Source organism: Triturus cristatus, chromosome 10, assembly GCF_964204655.1.
Source record: "Triturus cristatus chromosome 10, aTriCri1.1, whole genome shotgun sequence".
NCBI lineage: Eukaryota > Metazoa > Chordata > Amphibia > Caudata > Salamandridae > Triturus > Triturus cristatus.
This window is the reverse complement of record NC_140593.1, coordinates 458,758,279-458,784,160: the sequence shown is the minus strand read 5'-3', so window position 1 is coordinate 458,784,160 and position 25,882 is coordinate 458,758,279. Positions and strand designations below refer to the sequence as shown.

General features: G+C 42.2%; 1 protein-coding gene across 8 annotated transcripts in view; it reads left to right on the top strand.

Moving 5' to 3' along the window:
* Positions 1-25,882, top strand: part of PARD3 (par-3 family cell polarity regulator) — a 1,320,414-nt gene that overhangs the window by 1,019,108 nt on the left and 275,424 nt on the right. For 4 of the 8 annotated variants that reach the window (XM_085631866.1, XM_085631864.1, XM_085631865.1 and 1 more), the window contains one exon: positions 14,327-14,584. The exons of the other annotated variants lie outside the window; for them this stretch is intronic. In XM_085631866.1, coding sequence (XP_085487992.1) covers positions 14,327-14,584 — 258 coding nt within the window. The remainder of the gene's footprint in view (positions 1-14,326; positions 14,585-25,882) is intronic. 8 annotated transcript variants of the gene reach the window in all.

The following is a 25,882-nucleotide window of genomic DNA, read 5'->3' as shown; positions in this document are numbered from 1 at the left end:
AGCGAAGTCTTCAGTCCAATATAGTCCGGCCAATAAGCCGCGCAGGTAGGGCACCAGGAGAGAGAGGGTTTTTCATTTTATGATGAAACGAAAGAATAGGATCAGGTGCCAGACAATTTGCCAACAGCGAGAAGGGTCAGGATAAGAGACAAACAATAAGCAGCAATACAGTGAGGCGATGGCGCAGGCGCGAGAAAGTACGGATGGGGAGAAACATCAAAAATAGTTGCGCCTACTGGTCCCCGTACCTAAAGCCCAGCGAACCCCCCAGAGACTGTGGCACACATGAGGAGCAAACGATTCACAATCAGGGTGGTGTATCGCACTGATCCCAGAAAAAGAAAGCAAAAAGAAACAGTGGAGAAAAAGGAGGCCATAGAAAAGGAGATAAAGACGAAAGAGTCCCCTCCCCCATCCCCCCACCCTGCACCTCTGCGAATGAGTATGGCCCCACCCCCCAGCAGTGTGCCTGTCGCCCTGGAACTAGACCCGAAATATAGAAGAGACAGGGAAAAAGAGAGTGAGAAAGGGCCCCCCCAGACGGGTGGGCGGAGAGAATATAATAAATTGGAGGAGGGCCATCAAAACATACCCCCGGCTTCTCCCTCCCGCACGGTGAGGTCTCCCCCCAACAAACAATTAGCGGTACCAAGCCGATCATATCAACAAAAATAGGGGAGGGGGGGGGGGGAATGGGAAGCATAACACACCAAATGTTCGAATGACCCCAGGAGCGCACAACCATGAGTCCGCCTATCTATGAAGTGACCACCCTCGAAGGATCAGCCTCAGCCTTGACCGCTTTTTGCGATTCTACCCATACCTGCCCCTTGACCCAGCACCATGTCCAATGTCCCAAAGTACAGGAGTGTCCAAAAACAGTCGGGAAACGCCGCACACAGGTGGGGTGGAAGTCTCTGGGCATCCGCACAGACCGCTTCATGGAGGGGCGTCTTTTCCAGTGCTGCCCCAGGATCTGCACTGCCCACAAGGACCAGATAGGCTGGAGCAGCCAAATGAGATACACGTTGCTGGAAGTGTCCCCGGGCCGCCGGAGACCGCGCACGGGACAAGGCCACCATCTTCCGCGCAGGTCCAATACCTCCGGAACAGATTAAGTTCACAGTTAGCCGACCACACGGTAGCATATTGTCCGAGGTGTCCGGCTGTACACTAATCGCGGGGGGGGCCGCAACATCTTCCTCTTGTGTGCAGTGTGGAAAGCCACTGCGTACCTGTGGACCAGCATGCCGCCACTGCCCCAACGCTGTTACCACACCATCTAGCTTCCCCCCCAGGACCTCGGCGCCATGAGCAAAGGAGTAATGAAGGGCACCCAGGGCCTCCAGGAGGTCGCCATATCCCAGAGCGGCTCCCTCCGATCGCTCCGCCACACTCCCGAAAGTCACACACCCCCAGTCCCGCTGCGTCCCCGCGGACAGGATGGCTGGCTGCATAATGGCAAAATGGCCGCTGGGAGGGCCCGACTCGTATAGGGGCCAGGACCAGGGGAACAACGCCTCAAGGGCCACGTCGCTGAAGACAGGGATCCCGGGACAGGCACAGATCCAGCCGTTGCACGGTCACAGGCAACAGTCGTCTCCGCCACGGACCATCTCCCGCAAAAAGCCGGGAGCAGCCCGCAAGGATCAAGGCGGGCCAGGGACGGCGCCCAGGCAGCTCACCATCAAACGCAGGGGCAAACGCCACAGAATCCGGAAATCGTACACCCGGGCATGTCCTCAGTCCGCGGCGCTCAATAGGGGGGAGCGGCCACGGCAAAATGCAGGCCGATGGGGGCTCCACTCCGGTGGACCGGCTCCACCCAGTCACCACAGGCCGCTGTTGTTCAACTGCCACCCGGCCAAGGTGCCCACTCGAGGTCCCGGCTTCGGGACCGCACGGGCCGCAAAGTTCGATCGCTGATTTCTCCGGTTGTATGGCAGTCAGAAACCTCGGGGTCACACGATCGGTTGCCACTTTCGCTTACGAACACATTCTCGTGGTGCAGAATAAGGATCTCTTGCAGGATATCCGTGCGGGGTGCGGAGGCTCACAGAGCCGGGAATCTACGCTGCCGTCTCGGTCGCCATCTTGGCTCCTCCTCTTGTCTTAGAATGTTAATCTCTTTTTTTGGAGATACATTGTGTTGATTGTTCTGTACCCTTCTGGCTCCACCAAGTCTGCTGTGGAGTGTCAATCCTTGTTGTAGTACAATAGAGGTTTCTGATGAGGAGGCGCATAATGCCTCATCACTGTAAAATGATCTTGCATGCATCAAAACATATCCTGTGGAGCGCGATCTGCATGAATTTGTTTCCTGTTTTTTTTCCCCATGCATCTTACTGAAGACTCCCACACAATGTAAATCCATGATTCCTCTCAAATTAACCCTTCACATCTTCGACAAAGAAAATAAGCTTCTTACACTTGGATAATTTCAAATGTATAGAATCATGCATATGCCCCAAAAGATTCCTTTATTTTAAAGATTACCAGGTGCAGATCCACTACTTGAGGACAACAACGAATGCAATCAGCAACACAAACCCTCAAGTGTTATCCCATGTGCATCTTTTTCCTAGGGTGATGGACAGGGAGGTATGTTATTTTGTACACGTTTTCGTTACATGCCCCGGAAATAACAAGCATGTTGTTCAATCAGATGGGCTACTTCAGATTTCTGCCTGTACTAAGCGCCTCCAGGTCTGTAGAAAACTACCTCTTTTGTAGGCCTACTGGTTTTGTCAGGGTGTTACCTCAATAACAAATATCATGTTATACTTTACCAATATACCATCATGATATCACCATTAAAACCAAAGGGAACAATAATCATATTCAGACGCAGCCATTATAATTATACCATCCCTCAGGATAATTCACAGAGTAATGGCTGCAAGGGGAGCATCAAGGACCCTGTCGGCTCCCTGCGCTCCACATGTGCTGGCATCTTGTGTGTGCTTCAACCACTGTGACAGGATCAAGCGGTCCTTCTGCTCCCACCTGTGGGTGGGAGACCTGCACTTTTTCTCTGCCCACTCTTTGCAGGCAGGGAAGACAAGAGGTTAGTGCGTGCCCCTAGACACAGGCGCAGGGTGGCAGGCAAGCACCCATCATGCAGCTCCCTTTGGTCTGGGCGATGAGATCCCAGGACCTCCTTGACAGTGCTGGCCGTTCCTGCGTCATCTTTGTACCAGGGGATGTGGTCCATGGCACATCTTTGCATGGGGTCTCCAAGGCCAAAAGCTGGCTCAAGGAGCATGGCCCCTTGCACACCCCTCTCCCCAAATAATTAGATAAACCCCTAGGCCCTGGCCCACCCTGGGGCTATTTCTTTGAAATACGACAGAGCACCACATGCTTGTTTGTCTTCGTTTTCCTTCTTAAAAGGTCAATTTTTTAAACAAGCATTTCTCAGGCCCAGTAGAGCCATTTCTCTTCATCATCGGATTGTTTTGCCCCTGGTGCTTCTCTCCTGTGGGTGGGGGCCCCTCTGCAGCTAGCCAGCAGAACACCCTGTCCACAATCCCATGGCCATAGAGCTTCCTGGTTGTCTTGCAGGGCTCCTTTGGGTGGTGCAGTGTAACCTAGGTCTTTTCCCCAACTAGTCCTCTGGGGACATAAGGGGGGGAATTCCAACGGGCCTTGAAGAGACCATCCTAGTCCTGGGGGTCAGCTCGTCATGAGTTCATTAGTCCATTTTCAGGGCATCAGGTGGCTTCTCTTTCCAGCTGGATCATTTCCGCTATTATCTCCTCCTAGGCCTAGGGTCTTCTCAAATGTCTCTCCCTGTGCTGAGGTTTTTAATTGGGCGTTAAAAGTTCTAGATGTCAGGCACCCCCTGGCCAATCCTAGGATTTCACATCATCCCTCCATCCCTTTCCTAACCCTCCTACACAGCATTCTGGGACAATCCATCTTAGCGAATTCATGTTTTCTCTGGAAAGAGCTCCTCTGAGAGCTTCAGCTCCACTTATAGCTAACATCACTGCTTCACCTTCTTACCAGAATGTCTAAGGCAAGCTCCTACTGTGTTGGCTTCGGAGGTCTGGTCCTCCACCTTTGTTTTATTGGGCCTGGGGAAAATCTGCATCTGATATTTAGCTGTGACACTGCACCTGGGCCGGGACAGGTACATTGTGACAAACTAAATGTCAGATGCAGAGTTCTCCCACACCTCTCTCCTCTCCAGGAACTGGGTCAATTATTGATGATTGCTCCTTTTTTGTAGGAAGGCCTTTGTTTCCTCTGCTGATGAGCAGTGTAATGAACTTGGTCTAGTATGAGGATCAAGGCCTGGCCAATTCCTGAAGTCCCATAAGATGTAGCTTCCTTTCAGGGGCAGTCACGCTGTGTCTTATAGAAAGAGGGCACATTGTGTTATGCTTTATCAGAATTTTAAAACAAAATGTCTTGATGTCTTGTGTACTTATATTTCATTGTTTGACAGAGTTTTGTCCCAGTGCTCACTTTATCAGAACAATGCCACTGTATTATAGAGTGTTTGATAGGAAACAAGGGAACCCCAATATACGAACCTGGGGTGGTACAATGTGAAGAGAGACACAATGGTTCTAAATGGCCTAAAAGGTCCAGGATAGGAAAACCTTTAAAAGGTAAACGTTTAAATAAAGGTTTTTTAAAATAAATTTTGAAAAGAGAGAGTGATAGTTAATATAGAACAGGGACAAGAAGGTCAAGGTATAACAGATATTTATTATACAATGAAATAAATTCAGATGCTCACATATTCAGTGACAGTAAGCGTGACAAAAACGGTGAAAGTGAACTTTAAAAGAAAACATCGCATTGACAACAGGAATTGAACCACTTTCTTTTAGACTTAATATGAGGGGTTCATGTTGTGAACCCCTCATATTAAGTCTAAAAGAAAGTGGTTCAATTCCTGTTGTCAATGCGATGTTTTCTTTTAAAGTTCACTTTCACCGTTTTTGTCACGCTTACTGTCACTGAATATGTGAGCATCTGAATTTATTTCATTGTATAATAAATATCTGTTATACCTTGACCTTCTTGTCCCTGTTCTATATTAACTATCACTCTCTCTTTTCAAAATTTATTTTAAAAAACCTTTATTTAAACGTTTACCTTTTAAAGGTTTTCCTATCCTGGACCTTTTAGGCCATTTAGAACCATTGTGTCTCTCTTCACTGTATTATAGAGATCATTGGAAATCAACTACTGGGAAAATAGATAGCGAACCCTTTACAAATGTTGCCAGCTGGGTCCTAAATGTTTATTTTAACCTAGAAGCTTAGTCTATGCAGACTGTGCTGCAACAATAGTACGGAAGTTATTGTTCCTAGGCTCCTCCTGATTTCTATTCATTATTTCTTCTTTACTTTCTCATTAGATGTTTGGAATCCGTATTGATCTGTAATCTGTATCTCGTAGTCTGAGATTCAGTGCAGAGTTCCTCTCTAAGATCCCCATGTCGGGCACAAGAAGTTGAGTGGCTCCAGTCCAAGGTGCCTTAGTAAGGACCAGCTGCCCTCGAGCCTTCCTTGCTCACATTTAGAAATGTGCTGAATGCCTGGTTATTTAACATCTAGCATGCATAAGTCTATCACAGCCAGCGTGTCAGCATGGATTGAATGGTCTAGTATTGTCAAGAGAGGCCTTTGGGGTATATGTGCACGCGGTATAATTATCCTGTACAAATAGCCTTTATTATTATTTTCGTTGTTGTTGTTTTCATTTCAAAAGTGTAAGAAAATGCAGTGGCTCGAGCGACCCCCTATTACAAAGTCATATCCGTTCCACAAGCAGATGTCTTACTTGTCCTTTTGTCGGTATTAACAGCTCGCTACCGAGGGACACACCCTAGCGCTCCGATATGCGATGTACCCACCCTTCCAGTGAATCTCAACAATTACCGCCCAACTGTTAATTTATCAGGGAGCTCGAGCTCTCTGTATAATGTTATCATCATCCAATCTGCTTTATGCAGCATGGTGAAATACAGGTCTACTCATGACAAGTTTAAAAGTTAATTTCAGTGGTGCACATTTAATATGCGTGTACACATTTAAACACAAATGAATGTTTAGGTTTATACTACATGTAATTTTCAATAAGTCATTAAAATATTCAGTTGTAAGTATAAATGAGAACTACATTTAAATCAAATATATGGAATATTAATACACACCTTAAATATGTTCAATGTCGTTTCTAGCAGGATTACATTCTACATATATAGGGATGGGTTTGTTCTCAATTACAATTAAGTGTTATTCATGTGAAGTAGCACACACATTAGAAAAGTCACATTTCATCTCTATGGTGAGTGCATTATCTGCTAAATAAGGGGGATTCTTTATTTGTCACACTTAGTTATGGCAAAACATTTATGTAAATTATATAATCGTACTGTGAATGCACTCTTTAATAATGTCAAGTGCAACACTTAGTTTGTTGAACCATACATAAATCATGTGCCAAATGCCCCTCCATACAGTGTGTTTTGTAACTGTCTGTAACATGTAAAGGGTGGGCACCAATATCATTCATACTGGAACATACGAGAAAAGCATTAGAGAATGATTTCACCATTATATGGTTTAAATAATTTTTTTATTTGTGTACGCCTTTCACATAGACCCACCTTCAACCACTGGCCGGTAAGCATAATCCGTCAAGAGTTCGAACCCCATCCTTCTCCTTCCCCCTCTACCGTCTGTATAATCTATGAGAGCTAGCTCCTTTGCTTTCAACTCTTTGGGCACACTCCTTGAAATCCACCCTCCCACTCAATGCCGGGCCAAGCTGTGACAGTAGCTGCCTATGAAGTAGTGTGAAACGGTGTTATGCGGCGCTATCTGGGGCAGGTGAGCTCTCTGTATTCTGAGGTTAGGAAGTCAATACATTATCCCCCTTTTTTCTCATATTGGGTCTCTTTTCTTTCCTATTTCACCATTTCAGACTTAGTCTCTCTAAACCAATATTATAAAATTACCCAACATATAGGTATTTGAACATGGAAACCTAAAGGCTCACTTTCAAAACTCATAATACATTTCATATATTGTATGGTGATAAGCATGAAAACTGAAAAAAGGCAGCAGTTATACATGAGCAACCACATATGAGACCGTTAGAATCTAAAGGAATGAGGCCCGCGATGTACCATATCATGGGCGCCAATATAATCACTACAAAATACAGAGCACTTAGGAGTTAAAGTGTCGATTTAACTTCTGCTCCACCCATCAGTAGCTCAACCTCTACATTTTTCACCTCCTTGCTAGGGTGCACATGTCTGCATTTGGGGTATGTGATGAACTGGTTCCTCCTAGAGGAATTTATTAACTTACACAGAACCTTTTTAGCCTTTAATTAGTGGGTTTGATGGCATTTGCAAGAGCCCCCAATGTTCATATTGTGAAAGGTGGACAGCACTTCACTGGGTGTGCTACATAAGGGTTTCTTTTGGTACATCAGTTACAAGGCCCAGATTCATTCCAGGCTTTCTGGATAACCATAGACTATGTTAATTACTGACATTTAGATTGATGGTATGCAAGATTATCACGTATTGATATATTAAATATATGTTGTGCATCCGACCCTTATAGGTCAACAATAAACAGCCCGGGCATAGAATGTGGTGTGGAACATATGTTCTGTCTTCGCCCAGGTGGTATAAAGCCAGAGTTGTTTGAGTCGTGGATTGACACTGAATATCATTCACATCCCTCCGGCTCGGCTTCCACGGTTGAATAGCAGAATTCTACTATGATCTGCACTTAAAATATAGGACGAGGGCCCAACAGTAAAGTTTAGCAAAAAGCATAACTCAACAAAGCAAGCATTTACAAAGCCAAAAAGCTGCCATTCAGCACCAGACATATTGGCTTTGTCAAAGTTTGATTGTGTGATGACAGTGGTCTACTTCGAAGTGGAGTACACTATCTCTTAAGAGGACCTTAGAAGAAATGATCTTAGTTGTTTGCCGCCTCTTCTGTGTCTTCGCACTAGAGTAAAGCCCCCACTTCTCACCAGACAGCACCATAATTACTTCTAAAATGAAGGAAAGAATCATGCTTGCTATCAAATATGGATTTATTCCTTGATCCAACTTGACACCCAGCTACATTGAAAACAGATTTACACTTAGCTGAGCCTCGAGGGATTGTGTTTTATTCCATTTCTGTACTCTCGGCTTCACTTTGTTGCTGCTTCCGTGGCATGTTTTGATTCCTGTATATTTTACTTTGTCCTACATACGATTGTAAACCTTTAATGCATCCATCTTTCCAAATGTTTAGTGATATAATGTTATGTTTCTAAATTGCAAGGACGCCATTGGTTCTATGGACTATTTTCAGTCATATTCTAAGAAGTGATGTTTTTATTTTAAAATAAATCTTTTTATAATCATTGCTTTTTTAGTGCAGACATTGTGTTCTGGTTCTGACCTATGATGCTGTTCTTGATGCTAATTGTAGCACCATGCCTCAGCACCTGCCTCCGAAACCCACCAATGCATGCTTTCGCAACAGTAGTGCATTCTGAAAGGTGAGGCGGGAAGGGAGAATTGTACAAATTGAAGAAAGGAAAACCATGTCAGTTCTTGAGGAGAATTGTAAAAACTGAAGAAAGGAAAACCCTCTCAGTTCTTGACTAATAAACTAGCAAAACTCCTCTCTTCAAGAATCCATGCGAGATCTACCACAGCTGACCACTCCCTAGTAGTTACCTCCAGAGGAGGACTTCCCAATGTCCTATCAATGGCCTTGGGTGTCCCATCCTTAGAGCACCACCATCACCTCGACTGCAGAAAATCTTCGTATTGCTCCCGGTTGCCCCAGACTCCTAAGCAGGCACGCCGGAGTAATTAATCCAGATAACGGTCAGTGTTATAGTTTGTCGTGTCAAGCACTATATGCCCTCACACAGGCTCTGAAGAATAAAACATTGTTCATCAGTTTGGCTGCCCCAATGATTCGAACTGTTGTGTCAGTGTGCAAGCCCCGCTCGGATTTAATCTGCTTCCCTGCTGCGTATATAGGCAAGTGTTGGTGAATTATGGCTTCAATATATGAATCACTGTTCTGTCTATCATGATACTACATATCGTATGTAATTGCTTCAGAACTGCTGTTAGTTTAATTGAACAGTGTGGCGAATCCCCGTGCTTAATTTCAGCAGGTGGTTGCCGGTGGGGGTCCACTGGCACTCACTTTTGAGGACCGACACGTATTTTTCCTCACGAGAAATTGACCAAGAGCAAGAGAGGGAAAACACTCAAAGGAGAAGAAGCAGGAAGAGAAATATGGAAAGACGGCCACAGAGGGACAAAGCAGGAGTGAGATTAAGGGACAGGCAGTGTGCGATAGTTGACTAAAAAGGCATGACATGGACTCAAGACTACGCAGTCTTGGTAGTTGGAGCGCCGATATTTAATGGGGCTGGCGGAGTGCTTCTAAGCCGGGCCATGGGCATGGCATTTATTCTTTAATAAATGATAACATGGTTAAAAGCTCCACTCAAGCCCTACCGAAACAGTATTGCCGATTTGACAGGAGCAGAGTTGTGAAGTTGCCCAAGTAACATCCATGACCCCTTTCTGTCAGTCCTGACATATGTGCCAACAGCATTTTTCATTCTTTGCTTGTAATTTCACGTTTCTGAAAACAATCTTATTTTACACAGTGTATATTATTTTTTTATGTACAGTATTCGACGCGTGTTCAGAGTGCAGTGCTAGCCCAAAGGGGCAACCTGACACATTTCATAGTAATAGCCATTTTATGCGTGTATCTGGAGGAATTCAGCTGGTTTGTGGCAGGAATAGAATCAATTGCTGGGGTTTAAGCTGGTGACTTTGGAGATGAAGTGGGTAGTCTGATGCACAGGCACTCACCCTCTGGTTGTTGGTCACTATCGACCAGGCATGTCCTCGGGTTCTTTTGTTTTCTTATTTTTACACTTTTATTTTTGACAATGTGCTGGGCGACAACTCAATATTTTCAATTATTCTGTATGATCACCTGACTTAGTTTAGAGTGCTGGCTTATAGAATCATGAAGTTGGCCTTGATTCATGCATGCCAACATTTTAGACGAGGTAAGGAGAATATTTTAAAAAAACATAATTGTGTGTATTTGTCTCATTGGCTTCTACTGAAACAGGCAATTTCAGGCGGGAGACAGCCAAAATAAAGCCATTTTTTGCTTCAAAAGGCGGGAGTCGACCGCCTACATCGGGTCTATTGGCATGTATAATTGTATGCATACTTGTATGGGAATCTAATGTAGTTCTCTTAAGGCGGGAGTAATGTTCTTGATTTTCTTCTGTCATTTAATCAATTTGGCTGCTGCAGGGAACACCGCATTGAATGCCATTGACAGGTCGAGCATGGCTGGTGGTGTGTCGTTTATCCATTAGCTAGAGGGCATGATACACCACCAGGAAGCTAGCCTTCTCTATGATGAGGGTGGGTGGAGGAAGGAGGATTCCTCATTGGTAGGGTTGCTTTAATTCTTTTTAGTAATTGTTCCCATGAATGTGATATTCTGTGATTGAGCAATAGTGGGGTAGTTGGGGTAGTTGGGGTAGATTTTCTTGTTACAGCTGATTTTTTTGTTGTAACTTGTTCATGTTTCAATGTGGAGTAGAATGTGCCAGTGAGGAGTGAAGTGCTGACCATGCACTGGAAAGTTTTGAATTCTTTGGGGGCGTGCTTAGATTATTGTGGAAGAGAGAAAATCATCATGTGCGCTGGCTTTGAGGGAGTTGATGGCAAGGTCTACTAGATGTTGAAATAACTGCATTTTTGGCAGTGAAAAGATAGGGTTGGCATTTAGCTTGTTGTTGCTTCACGGGTGATTTAATCTTTTAAATGTTTCTTAAGAAAAGCTGATGTTTATATTGAAGAAGGCCATAAAGAAATAAAGAGGACACATCCCATCCCAACATCCACACCCAAACTCTGGAACAAGCTCGGATTCTACCATCCTGCAGTTCAGGAAGAAAATGAAACCCACCCTGTGAGGCACGCCTTCGACAGCTCACAACTGCCTCCGTCCAGCGCCCTTTCACGGTTTCCGCTACACTCCACTTGACCTACAGCCCAAACCACTGGGATCATGAAGGCTATCCCCGTGGCGCTTTCTCTGCTGCGGTGTAGGTGTTAAATCTGTGCTGCGTAAATTGCCTTGAATGGTGTGTTACATAAGCAGCCTTTCATGCCGTACTATGAAACCTTCCTCCCTTGATATGCGAAGAACATCCCTTTTCTTTGTATAGTCCAGTTTTGCCCACAAGACAATATCTCTGCTGCATAATTGTCATAAATGTAATACAAACAATATCAATATTACATGTAGAAGTGGTGGTGGCTGTGTGGGGGTGGTTCTACGACGGCAGGCAGTCATAATGACTGTTGTTTTCAGTGTTTGCTTGTGTAGCAGCTTTCACACTGCAGTGTCTTTTGGTTGATTTATGTCATGTTTACTGCCTGGTCATTTCAGAGCAAAGAGATCTCTGTGTACATGATACTCTCACCATGGATGTTCTTGTTTACGGATCTTTATTCTTGGAGTTCATTTCTGGCATCTGCAGGGAGCAGAACATTTGCTTCTGAGGCAGACCTGTAGGGCAGGTGGGTGACATCATGTCTTGGTGAGTGTTTGTAAGAGTGTGTCTTTACCCTATGTTATATATCTAGAAGTGAAATGAGTGATTGGTGCGATTTGCCCACCAGGCGTTTTTGGAAGATTCTTAAACTTATTTTCAGTGGCATGTTTTGACATTTTTGTAGTCCCCTTGATGTGGAATGGGATGTAAGGCTGATCTGGCTATTCCAGGGGTGTGATACACAGACAGTTGGAAGTGGGAATGGCCCGAATGATTGGATTTTCTGCATACACTTTGGAGTATGTGTGTGTAGCCAAGGTGAATTCTAAGGAGGCAAGAAGATCTTGAGCATTCCTCGAATATTCTGGCTGTGTGAGTCTCTAGAAACGTGTCTGTAAGAAAGGTGTTATTGGTGTTTGAGTTATAGATGCAGTTAGAGGTTATGAGCTTTACAATATTTTCAATATATGTTTTGTTGAAGCCAAATGGCCTGATGAGAACATTGAAGAGAAGGAGTGTCATTGTGAGGTTTCTTAAGAGCTTCTAAGGTGGTGGTGGGTAATGATTATTCTTGTTCATGTCCAGAAGCTTCTATGAACACCGATGAATGCACCACCTGGTCTGTCTGAGTTGTTTTATAGAGTAGTGTGTGTCCAATTTATGGGAGAAGGTGATGTTTGTTTTTTTATCTGTGTTGTGTGCAATGGTATTTGTAAAGTCACCACATTAGAGAGTGAAAATTGATGAGAATCGGGGGACATTGAGGTTGCTAATAAATTTGTGGTGTGATTTGTACAGAGGGTGTGGATGAATTTAGGTGATGTGCAGCTATGTTTGGTATAGTGTGTAGTATTGCAGTTGTGTGGCACTATATGATTGGAATAACATATAGGTATTGGGTTGTGAATTACCTGCTGGTTTTATTTGAGTGTCAAGGGCAAGAGTCTATCTGTTTTTGGTTCCCTATTAGAAACAAACCATGATTTTTCACAGATATCGACATTTTCTACTCTGTTGTTAACTATCATGTATGTTCTGGGATGCCCTAGAATTACATTAGAGGGCTGTGAGTAGTGGCATGTGGCCCAGCGCAAGGGCAATCACAATAGAGAAAATGGCATTTCTTAAGAAGAACTGAAATGCAAGGAAGTGGTTGTTTGGCACACAGGACTTTGGGGAATGCAATGAGAGCCGTGCTCGGCCTCTAATTGTAATCTAAGCAAGCAATACCTTTTCTTGTTAATTTTGTTTACTTTCTGGTTCTGTGATTCCTGCCATGGGACTTGCGTTGGTCAGTCAGAATAGGGAACGTAGGTTCCAAAGATGAGTAGGCCTGCGGGTAATTGTTAAGAGAGGTCTTTGCGATATCTGAGGTCCTGTACAGGTTTTAATTTGTTGCCTTTTTAAAGGCATGACTTTAGACTCTAAGAAACACAGAGAGATACTGGACTTTTGGATAAGTCCCCTTCAACCAATGTTTTTTTGTGTATTTCTTAGTTTGCCATTGCTTGAATGGGTTTTCCATAAAACCCATGTAGTTTTATGCATACTTACATTGCATACTTACTTATCCAATTTGTGTTCCTTATACACTTTGCTGGTGAGCTTCAAAAATTACTTTTGTTAGAGAGCAGATGCAAAATGATCTTTAATCTGTAGTTGAGACCCAGTTTTTTGATGTTTTCTTTGCTGTCTGAAGGACATTTAAGTTGAGGATTTTTAGATTTTTTTGATTAGGAAGAGCATGCTTTTTTGATGCCGTAGCCTATCGTAAAGCAAAACCAAATGAACATGCAAAGGTTATTAATAAGTACTACTGTCTTACTGACTATGTGAGAGGTTAGTGCTGAAATTGGCATTGCAGGGTTTTTCAATTCATAGTGGTTCTGGATAGGTGTTGTACTTCCAGCATCTTTACATGTTTAATGCATTTCCTTTACTATATAGCACAAACACCATGTACATTGAGTTATCAAGGTGCTTAAAGTCATTGTTTCACCCAAATCAAACATTGAATGTCAAAGAGAGCGTAACACTGCAAATATTGCGGTGTGTTATTAAAATGTAATTGGAGCAAGCTTGGCAAAGAGTGAGACAGCGAAGTTCTTCACAAGTTTATGAGAGGTTTTTCAGAAGTGTAGAATATTTTCTGCCAGTTGTATTAATGACAGAAATTCATCGGGTTTGATTTAGGAAGGCGCTTAAAACAAAGGTATTCGTTTGTTTTTTCAGTCTGCTTTTGAGTGTAGTTTTGTTTTTACTTAATGCATTTTTGTTTTAATCATTTTTATTTTTTAAATACTCTTGAGACCTGCAAAGATGACACATTAACTACATACAATCATGTACAGCAATACATTATGACTAATCCTCAGTAGTCATTACTTGAATATGGGAGTGGGCTAGGCTTTCTTTTAAGCATCCATGGAAGAAACATTCTTACTACAATATATAAAGTCCTTGAGGATAGTTACTAAATTGACCTAATCTCTACATGAATTCGGTGGTAGTGGCCATGGTTAAAAGCAGGAAGCAGCAGTGTTGGCATCTTCCCCAAATAACTCGAAATTGATCAACATTTGTTAAAGTTGTTTTGCGCATGTTAGCCCCTGAGCAGTAATTATGAGCCATACAATGGGTGATTGTTCTATAAAGAAGAGAATAAATAAATGTTTAGTACAACCAATTGTTTAAATTCAACAATGCGTTCATTCTGCAGAATTCAAGCAAAGACGCGAGAACTGCGTGAAAAGCAAGCCCGCGAACGAGACTATGCGGAAATTCAGGATTACAATCGGGCATACACATCCGACGATGACCCTATGTATGCTGGGATTTCCTCCTATGACCCTTCGCAATCCAGCGGGACAGGAACTTTGAACAGCAGACCTCAAAGTCCCAGAGAAGGCAGGACAGTGGAGGCTTTGTATGCCCAAGTAAAGAAACCGCGGAATGCAAAGCCTTCACCTGTAGACAGGTAGGCACCACATAAGAATCAGCACTTTTTTACCCTCCGATGAACTGTCTTTGCTGTCTGTGATAGACTCAGGGCCTGCGATCTGTAAGAAGAAGCTGTACCGAGCATCCTCCTTGGCTCTTAAGACACGCTTTTAATGGAAGACTTTGTAGCTCACACAAATCTAAAGATAATTGGATGAGCAACCGATGTTGAGATCACATTGCTAATGAGTTTAATGGATTATATATTATTTTGTAAATTGCTTAAGACCCACGGTGTAGTCACTGCTATGAAAAAAATGGAGACTAAAAGTGAAAAATTGCTAATTTAATAATTGGAGGTACTGAAAAATGGTGTATTTAGTGTCGGGAAGAGCAATTTAAAACATCGTAAAATAATTATGCTACTTGCGTTGCCTTCTTTTTTTGTTTCATTTTTCATGCTGACTGTATTTTTGGAGCTCTTTAATCTGCAGGCGGATTCACCACCCTTAGCATTTCAATTGAAAAGGGAATAGTGGTGTGTTTGCTCTTCCTGGTAACAAATACAGCACCATTCAGAATCCCTCTTCACTGTCAATGCCACTGTAGGACAGTTGGGCTGGAGCCCTCTAAAGCTACTTCTGGTTTTGTAAGTCGAATTTAACTTGGTACTTGAGAAAGGGGGGCTCAGGAGGCTTGTCTTTGCTCGTGTTATTACCCTACATTGGGGGATTTAGAACTGCTGCAAATACTCCTCAGGCTGGCCCCGGAAGTGGTATATCAGTTGTGCCTCATTGCATGAGGTGAAAAAGACTGGACACAATCAGGAAAAATTAAATGCAAAATGATTTCTCAGCTTTTGTACATGTTATGACATTTTTTGTGTGTTTTTTTTAGCCTTTATTTGCATTTTCTATACATGGGCGTGGACGATGTGCTTTTTCTGTAGCCTTCTTTTCTTATGAAACATATAGTGCACTTTGTTTAAATAAACTTATGAACATTTTACACAAGTCTGCCTTTTATAGAGTTTGTCGATTTGGCATGCCATGCACGTTTTGATCTCGTGATGAAATGATTATTGCTTCTGCATATTGTTACAAATCCTGGGGTCAGGGATATAGATTAATTTTATGTTAGTAAAACTTTTGGTCTTGATGGAATATAAAACGTTTTTCAAAAATTGCTTCTCAGTTTTGAACTCTGCACTGCACTCGGAAAACCTTCTCTGTGAGCCCTTTTGCGTCAATGTTAACCCGAATTTGCGAGCCTTTTCTCTAAGATTCCTACGTCTCATAAGTGGCGTGTGCAGAATGTTCATGTAAAATTCTCACAAATCGTGGCAACTTATCGAGGGCCTTGTCCAAATTGAAATGATCAAATCTGAGTCACAGGCTTGATGCTGTTTTTTGGCAAGATGCTCTTGTATAGTCACGCGTATACCGAAGGCAATGCACGCTAATCTCGAAAAAAACGCTTGCCTACGTTAAGTCCACACTGTTGGACAGACCAGCTCTTTAAGGATAGCTAGATAGACTGCTTACCCTTTTTCCTAGTTTATCTTTTCTGTATGCTTTAGTTTATATTGTTAGCCTCCTCTTCGGTTTTTGCAAGTTGCATATGCATGCAACAGCATCCGTGTAATAAAGTTCTGGATATTAAACTCCTGATGAAAGTGCAATATTTGGCGGTGAATATACTGGTGCACGCAAGGCGGGGCCACTCGAATAATGTGATTCTGCAACTGCAGTGTTAAGCCCATGATTATGGATCTAATGCATTTGCCACATAATTCAGAATTTGCTGCATAATTTACAGGTCTCAGCAAACTAAATTTTGTTTCTAGCTCAAATAGATCAAAAGTCACTTTTAAAAAGTGCATCACATTGTTCTGCACACTTTTGTACGGTTTGAATGGTCACTTTTCAGGTGAGAACTTCTTTATTCAGTTCTTACCTTCTGCTGATGAGGTGCAGCATCTGCACAGCCAGTATGAATGTTTGGTAAAACGACAAATTAGCTTATTATTACTGCTATAGAAAGTACCACATTTTACTCATAATTGCCTTTTCTTGCCACATAATTTAGCCTACCTTGCCACATAAATTGGCGCTCCATTACTGTGCAATTCCAATGGGCCTTGGTGTAGCTTCATTACCTTTTGTAAATGGCTAAGTTTCATCAGTGTAAGTGAAAACTTTGTTACCTGTTGTGGCGTTTGGTGTATAGCGGGCGTGGGAAGATAAGCTCCTGAAAGAAGGCATCCGCTGGTGCCTATTGTCCAAGGTTATGAAGTTAGAAAGACAGAGTTGTTCTCGGTTGATATTACCATAGGTAGGAAAGTACGTTGGTTAAAACATGCAGAACGATTTATACTCTGAGAAGTAATCTTTAGAAAGAAGCAGTTGGATGAAAAGGGAAAAGATACAATGTAATATTTTGTATTTTCAGAGCTCTTTTCCTCTTGTTAAAGTATGAGCTGCAGAGTGTTAGATGTGACCATTTCAAGGTGGTCCAAGCCAATAAATAGAGGGAATTGAAGCCCCATAAGTGTTTTGGAGCTTTGCTTGCATTAGCCTTCCCACATGTTCCTCCAATAATGGTGAACTATTCACATCCTAATTTAGTTCTTCAGTAAGTAGGATTTTTGTCGAATTGCAAACACAATCATGCGAGCAAGTCATGGTGGTGATCCATTCTCTGAAGGGCGTTGTAATGTATTATCAATTCCCACACTGAAAGTGAAAATGGTCCTTGCATTCAGAAAGTAGCCAGGGAGATGTGAATCTGTTACCCACACAAAGGGTCTTCTTCTCCGAACTCACACAGATGTTTCTTTGACATTGTGAAGTAAACTCCCTCAGGGAGACGCTCGATCCCTCTGACTGCAGGAGAATTTAGTGATATTGACCTAAAACGTTCTACAGTTACATCATTCTATTTTTGCAGTTTATCACTCTGCCTTTTCTGTAGTTGCCAGATTCTCTGAAAGTGTAGCACATTTCGCAGAGTCTAAATATTCTCAACAGCCCTTTGCCCGCTGGGAAGACCTAGGCTCCTGGTCTCAGAAACCCTACTTCTTATGCAGTTGATAATGTTGCTACATTCAGAGAGGTACATGGGATTCTCAGTGTGGGAGTCCCTGATGCACAGGCAAGCTTTCGGGTAGTCCCCTCCCCCTTGCTAAATCATGTCTTCTCGCCAAGATAGACAAGCTAGTCGTGTAGCACCGTTAAGCGGTTGTCTGGTGTCAATTGGCACTCTACAGGTTACGAGCACCAGTAAAAGATCACCATCTACGAAGTTCAAAACCAAATGCACAATCAAAATGCGGTAGACATTTGTGCTGCTTAGTGGCAGAACCAATTGATACTGGGGGTTGCAGGTGCGCAGAGTAAAACGTTCCCAAGTGCTGCAGTTGCCCTCCGGGAGGAAAGGCCTCTAAGCTCTATTTAATCCACAACGGGTGTTAAACGCTGGTGAGTTGGCCTTTCTCTGCTACCCTAGGGGCATCATACACACTGAACAGTAGCATGTTACTTTAAAGCCTAGATGCAGCAAGCACTCCTTATGCCTTAGTTTTTGGGACAGCAGGAATCCATTCAAAAGTGGCTCCCTCGGGGTTTCAACATTACCAGCTCAAATTTGATACCTGCAAAGGACTATCCGCTGCAAAATCGTTATTTTGTCCTCTTCTGTCCCTCCCTTGAGGATTCGCTTCAGAGGGTGGTGCTCATACAAAACTATCCACAAAACAGTCTTGCTGTTCCTGAATGAATTTGAATAGGTAAATAATTTCCTGCATGCTCTGCTCTTCAAAAATACGAAGAATGAATCAAATTTGAGGGTATCCTGAGAACCCGTATTAGGATGTTGTTAACCGGTGACCAAAATTGAGGCGCCTCAGTGTTTCCTATTATATTTCCATGCACGCCATTAAATGCCGTACTTTTGGGATTTCAGTATGGTGCTTTTTCCCAAAAAGGGACTTTTATTTAGTATAGCATGCTGAGAAATGCCCACAATGTGAACCTGCAATGCTTGCACAGCTAAAAGCATGGCCTGCTGTGATGCTATTACATCTAAACACTGATGGGTCCTTGATTACTGTCATGAAAAAAAATCTGTCACTTTACTTTTTATGACGGCCAGCCTGATACTGATTGTAAAGAGCTGCAAGTGATTGGTACAGCCCCTTTGTGATTGGTTTTGACAGTAGATTTAAACTCAGAAAGATTGCTGTGTTCGCAGTCAGCAACTTGGAAGATGTCCATAATAGGGAGACAAGCAAAATGTAATATTTTTACAAATTAAGCATTGTAGAACCTTGGAAGTATTGTCAACACCTTGGACTCAGTTTTATTGACTAGAAAATAATCTCTGAATATGGTATTCTATGCAGTAAAAAAGATTAGGATAAAACAAAGTGAATCCCAGTCTGGTGACCGTTCCACCACGACCAGCACTCTGTTGCTGAGATTTACCAACCCCAGAGACACTAGGTTCACTTGAATGTTAGACGGTCATTGTTTTCGCAAAGCATGGTATATTGTTTGTGGCACATCTCAAGCATCAGGACATAACTTTATTTATGCAGCTGGGTAGCTGGATTAGAGAAGGGCTATCTTTTAAATGATATAAAGGGATCTGCTGATAACAGTAACCCTATTTCACTTCTTGGAACTTTCTGTCCTGTTAAGACACTTACCTTCAAAAGGTTATCTTAAGTATCCTTCATGGAAAGTGCATTTCTTCAAATCAGATGCGTTCTCACCTATCCCAGATGATTGAAAGTTGTTTTCATGGAGACAGATGTGTAGAAGCACTGTCCTATAACAGTTGGGCCTCCAGGATTCATGCATTCTGGTCCTGTCCATGCCTTTTGCAGATGTTTTAGTGGTTTCTCAGGAGAGATCAGGGGATCTCAGATTTTAGACCCCTGAGAAAAAGTACTGATATGTCTTCATATTCAGCTCAGTCATTGCTGTTATGATATAATGTCTCTTGCTATCTGAAAAGGTATGCCTTTCCTTATCCATGTATTCTTGTGATAGATTGGAACCATGTTTCCAACGATTTGTAATACTAATTTTGTTCCATGTCTTCAGTTGTGTAAAAAAAAAAAAAGATGTTGGTTTGTTTTATGCATAGTAACCAAATAATGTGTTACTTGAAGCCCAGTGTGTGTCAGTTAATGTGAAGTCTCAACTCATTAACATAAATTACAAGTCTCTATATCAAACGTGTCAATATTAATCTTGTATTCGTAGCAAACTTCATATTTTGTCGTCGGCTCAAAAAATGCAGTAGTGCAAGTGTAGTGTTCCGGTCATGTGCATAAAATGCATTTTTTGTCCAAGATGCAAATGCATACAGAACTATTTTTATGTTCACAAATCACAATGGTAAATAAACTGAAAAAATGTGAGGTAAAATGAACAACCTGTTTTGCATCATTAAACTGCCACATAGGTAATATTATCTCGGCATTGGATAACTATTGAGCTAGTCATGTCCTTATACCGAAAATGTATAGCCTCCAAATCCATATACTTGCAGGTCATAACGCTAATACAAACCACAGAAAATCCCTAATGTATTCAATACCATTTTGGCTTCTGTGACTAAGTTAACCAGGTGTAGATAGTCAGGCACTACTGTAACAGTTGTGTTCACAGCAGATTTTGTAAAGTCTGTCATTTGTCTTGCTGCCAAAGGCCATTTTTGATTAATGTGCATAGCCTGTGAAATAGTTTCTGGTTTCTAACCCATGAGGTACATATGTATATCTTTTGTGAGAATAATAATAAACATAATTTCTCCCAATGATTTAAGCGCATGTAAATCTTCAGTACAACAACTGAAATATTTTTTTAGTGCTGGATGAACCCTCTACTCAGCATTGTAGTAAGTATTCTTCCCAGCTGCCTTCCTAGTTTAAAAAATGTGTTACTTGAGGAAATTGTCTGACATACCGTGTCTAATGTATCAATACTGGGGTTATTCACAAAATAACTTAAACCTGTGAGTAAGTTACAAGTTTAAATGTACTCTTACTCTTTTGAATAGCATTGCTATTGTAGCTATTCACCATTTACAAGTATAAAGTTACTCAAAAGTGTAGACTTGCATACCTGTGTGAAGCAGGATAAGAGATATATTTACGAGTGGAAGTTACTACAGCCAATAAAGATCAGTTGTACTTCCAGTCAACCACTGGTACTGCAATGCTGTCCAATAGACAATAAGGAATCCATGGACTTAAAATAAAACCCCAAAGAAAAAAAAGAATTGAATTAACTTATTTCGACTTTTGAAATAGAAATGTTTTTTTATTCATTAAAAAAATATATTATGATAAAATATTTGAATAACCATTTTTAATGCAAAAATACATGTAATTTTAATGTTAACATATAACTAAATTAATTGAAATTAACTCTATACATTCATTTTATAATTTTTCATACTTAATAAATATACACATTTTACTCTAAGTGGAGTTTTTTTAAATCAATTCAATATATTTAACTGAATGAAACATTTAATTCAAAATTAAATGAATAGAGCTGTAGCATTTTTTCTATTCTACATTTAAACTAAATATATTTTAAAAAATTACATTAATATATAACATAAAAATGTTTTAATTCATTTTTTAAAGTTTAATAAACGTCATATTTTCCTATACCATAGGGAGATCTGCTCCCCTGAGGCGGACATCTCCCTGCGATTTGCTACCGTTTGCTGTATTTACCTATCACTAGCACCACAGTTTACAGAAGATCCCAACATATGATGATAAGCATTAAACATTTCCGCACTTCTCCATTGTTGAGAAATGACTTTTGCCAATCTTGAGTTCTATTGCATAGCAGTTTGGACTGGACTGTTCCTTTAGTAGTAGGACCAAATCTGAATTGCATGTGGCATGTCTGTCTACAGTAGCATAGTGGGTGAAAAACGATGGTCTGGAATGTGACCAGAGCGATTTCCAGTGGAAGAGATGAATTCAAGTATTTCTTCCTTCACCGTGTTCTTTGTTGTACTGCTGAGGAGCCACTTTCCTCAAACCCATGTTCCTCATTCCACAGCTTCTGTTTCCAGGGGTCCCCTTAATCACTTGCATGTTTATAGTTGGATCTAACACATACTAGTTTGTTACAGGGCATTTTACACAGTGTGGAACAATCATGCCAGTAATGTCTATATCAGTGATGTTTTTGGTATGAATATTGGCCTGTTAGCTTGTAGTAAGAGAAATATTGAGTACTACAGCAATATGTTTTGTGATCATAGCTGGAAGTGTTTTCAGTCTTTATTCTAGTCGAGGAGACTAAAATTGCTCTGAGGAACTATTGTAGGCTTAACTAGACATTACCACGGCTATATAGGCACATGCAGCTGGCCATGACAGTGTACTGTGTGATGTGCTGAGGCAGAGCTGTGGTAGCAGTAGGTCCCAGATTTAAAGGGAAATATAGCGAAAATGTACATACCAACCAGAACTTTGCATATATGTGTGTTGGGTCGTGATTGTTGGAGGTGAACCTTTCCGTTAGGTTGGATTATGTGGGATTCACTGTCTATTGGATAGGAATGTCTAGACCTTTTCTATGATTTACTAGTTTTCAGTTTTCTCAGGGAGCTGATGAGAAATAGTGCAAGATGAAGATCAGATTGGAGACCATACCATATTCCTGGGAGTAATACCTAAACATTCTCTTATGTCCCCTGTAGTGGAAAGGTTTTCAGCCCCATATTTGGGGTGTTAATATGTAGACGTTTTTGAGGCAGGCAGACATGAACTCGCATTGCGCTTCTATTAAACACTAGTGGAACGAGATTTAGCTTCGAGTCATATGTTAATATCAACAGGGTAGCTCCTTGTTACATTTATTTTAGCCATGCAACTTTATTTTTGCAAGACCGGCTATCGTGGCTCTTCGATAGATCAGTCTTGATAATATTACAGCTGGTACCACTACCCCTCAAGACCGAGTCTGGTAAGTACTTTAGGAGATTATCTGCATAATCAATTCTTTACACAGACGCATTCTTGATCATTGCAAACGGGCCGCCTGTGTCTCGGTGAGGCACAATATGCTGTTGTTGAGCATCTGATAAATATTGTTTGTAAATTTACCAACCCAATTTTTGCTTCTCTGTGTGAGCGTAAAGAGCGCCAACACAGAGCAATTGCTTTTTCTCTGCACAATGAGCAAGAACGCAGGAATTAGGGCTAAACCTTAATTTCACGTGCACAATGATGGAGTTTGAATTTACGGCTGGGGTCTGGCATCCACGGTCCAAAAATTCCACACAGAGGTGGCTGTAATGGCCGTTTACTGGCTGTCGCCGTGTAATCATTTGCCACCAAGTGTGCATTGTCCTCCGGCATAATTGAAATGAAATGGGCACTGTGCTGCAGTAAACCTAAATAGCCTGGAAATAGTAGGCTACACTCCCCTGGCTTGCTGGGGACTCTCTAATGGAATCATAAATACCATAATCATACGCTTTTTGCATGCGCCTTCCCACTAAAGGGAAAAATGCCCATTTTAAAATGGAGACCTGCGTGAACTGGATACTGGTCCTCGGGAAGCGATATCAAGTGCTGTCAGGGGGCTATTGTTCAGCAGAGATTGAAGTAAATTAGGTGCCCGAGGTACAGTGGGTAGTTCAATGTTGTTTTCAAGGTTGACAAACAGCCTATTTCCTGTTTCCCCAGTACAAGTTCAACAGCATTTAATTCCAAAGTTAAGTGTCTGAAAAGTACATAATGTGCTGATGTGCGCCTAAATGCGTGCAGGTTATATTAACACAGTGTGTTATGCGTCATACCTGAGCATTATTTTCGAAATTCAGCTAAAAAGAGATGAAAATCAAAAGGATGTGCCCGGTGTAAATTCAATTTTTATGCCCAGTGCAGGTCTGAAGCGATTTCGTCAGCAGGAGGGATTACAGAACAATTCTGTGAAGTTACGGTTTTTGTTTTCAAAAATGACTCTTTGTTATTTGGTGTGAAAGCTTCCTGGGGTTATTTCGGGATTCGGTTGGCTCTGCTGCATCTCCAGAGTCGGTGCTCAGTACCTGCACGCAACCATTTAAATATTTTACTTTCTCGACAACGTTTGCCTTTGGAGTGCTTTTCTGAAGGGCAGACACTTTCTGGAGTCTACAGAGAATAAAAGTGAAAACTGTTTTCATCGCTGTTATATAACATTTACGTGACCATGACCCCTGTCTATTTATTTGTTAGCGCAAGAGAGTAGGGTTGGTAGCAAAATGGCTGAAGTGTGTGTGTATGTGTATATAGCTGTGAGTTGGGTGTCGGCTGCTCCTTGACTGCAACTTTGCCTTCTTGCACCTGCTCCTCATGGACCCACATACATTTCTTGTAACTCCATTTCCCCTGTGCCCACACCTTATGTATGTCTTCACATACATTTGTCCACTCCTCACTGACATCTCACTGTGCTCGCTTTGAGGTTGCCCACGTATACTGACGGGCATCTAATTCTGCTTTTTCTGCCACTCTTTGTGCGCGCGGCTATGCTCTCATCCCCATGTCCGCACCTCGTCTGCCTTACTTGCCGATGAAAATAGTGTTGAGTACATTTCATGTGGTGATTTCACTAGTAGGGACTTCAGCTTGTCAGTGCTTAATTTGTGCCATCAGTTTCCGGTGCTCAGCACCAGTACTTCATTGTCAGCACCACTTCTAGTGACAGTCCACCACATGGTGTGCTGTCTTTTTCATTTTGAGATGAGCACAACAACTGTATTTATTAAGTAGTAATACATTGAAAATGAATAATATCAGCCTCTCATGCCATTATCATAGCCTTGTGTGGCCTGAAATAGTCTGATTGTCACACTTGTAGGAGTTATGTTGGTACTGTCATTGGCAGCACTGGCAGGGTATGGGTAGTGGAGGCTACAGAGGCCTTCCGAGAAAGGCCCTGGCACTTAATTTTTTTATAAAGTAAGCACTCTAGCGTGTGAAAATATGCCTGACACCTTTTGTTCCATTCTGTACCATAGATTCCTGACTTTTCACCATCTCTTCCGTGAAACTTGTTTTGAGTGTTCTAGTGCCATACCCACCTGGGTACTGAGTACCAAAATAAATGTTTCTGCATTCAAAGTTTAGCAAAACAGACACTTTAAAATACTTAACTTATATGGACCGGTCCCCGTAGTGCACTTTTTCCACACACAGGTGTTATATTAGACTACCTCAGAGGATTGAAGGAATCTGGATGGCTTATTATGCATGTATGGTGGATGTAATGTTGTTTGTATAGAGTACTGTACATTCAAATATATCCTTAAAGGAAGTCTGTAATGATCCCCTCATATTTGTGAAGAGGGCAATGCCATGAAAATGGCGTGTACAAACTGAAGAGCTTTTTCCATCTCTCAATAATTACCAGGGCGTTCAGAATGGATTTGGTGTGTGATTATCTGGACGGGAGAGTTGGCTGAAATGAGGTTAGGGACCCACCAAGGGTATGTGCAACTCTTGCAAAAATTAATAGACTAAGGTGGAGGGTCTTGAAATCAGTGACATTTTGGGATGCTTCCTTCTGGCTGATGTGTGCTGGTAGGATGCTTTATAGCACAGGGCCTTGGGGGTGTACAGATCTGCAGCATACCACACCAAGCAGAGATGTCTCATGTTGCAGTGACCAGATGGCAGTGTAAGTGACACTACCTCCAACAGTACATTGACCAACAGACAACATCACCCAAGAGGAGTGGCCTGAGGAGCCATGTGTGAGTGGGCTAGAGGCCTGATTACACCAGAGACAAGATGCTTGACCTTTCAGTACAGCCAAATCCAAAGTTGCTGTGCCATTTATGGGAAAACCAAGACAGCCCTGGAAGGTCCACATGGCAAAGCATACATGAAATTACATTTACATGGTGCACAGTTCAAGACAAATACTATCAAATGAGACATCCTGGCTATGCACATCGAACAAAAACAGGCTTGGATATGAAAGCATCAGGGAGTGCAACCAAAACATCCAGCGGTTTAATAGAATGAGAACTGGCGCCATCCGGAATCAGTGTGTCACGTTTTAGTAGTCCGTTGTCACACGAAAAGGAAAAATGGCAGTGTAGACCTTGAATGACCAGCACTACAGTGGCACCTTCTGATACACTGTATGGGTGTGGACTCAGGAGAATCACTGCGTGTAGTATCGGAGCTCAATGATCTTCGGTAGCTGTAAGAGAGACACTTTGCTCTGTGATCCATGTGCAGATGGATATATTGATGAACAGGCGAACCCACCAGGTCGGGCACGTCAGACTACAGTGGGTC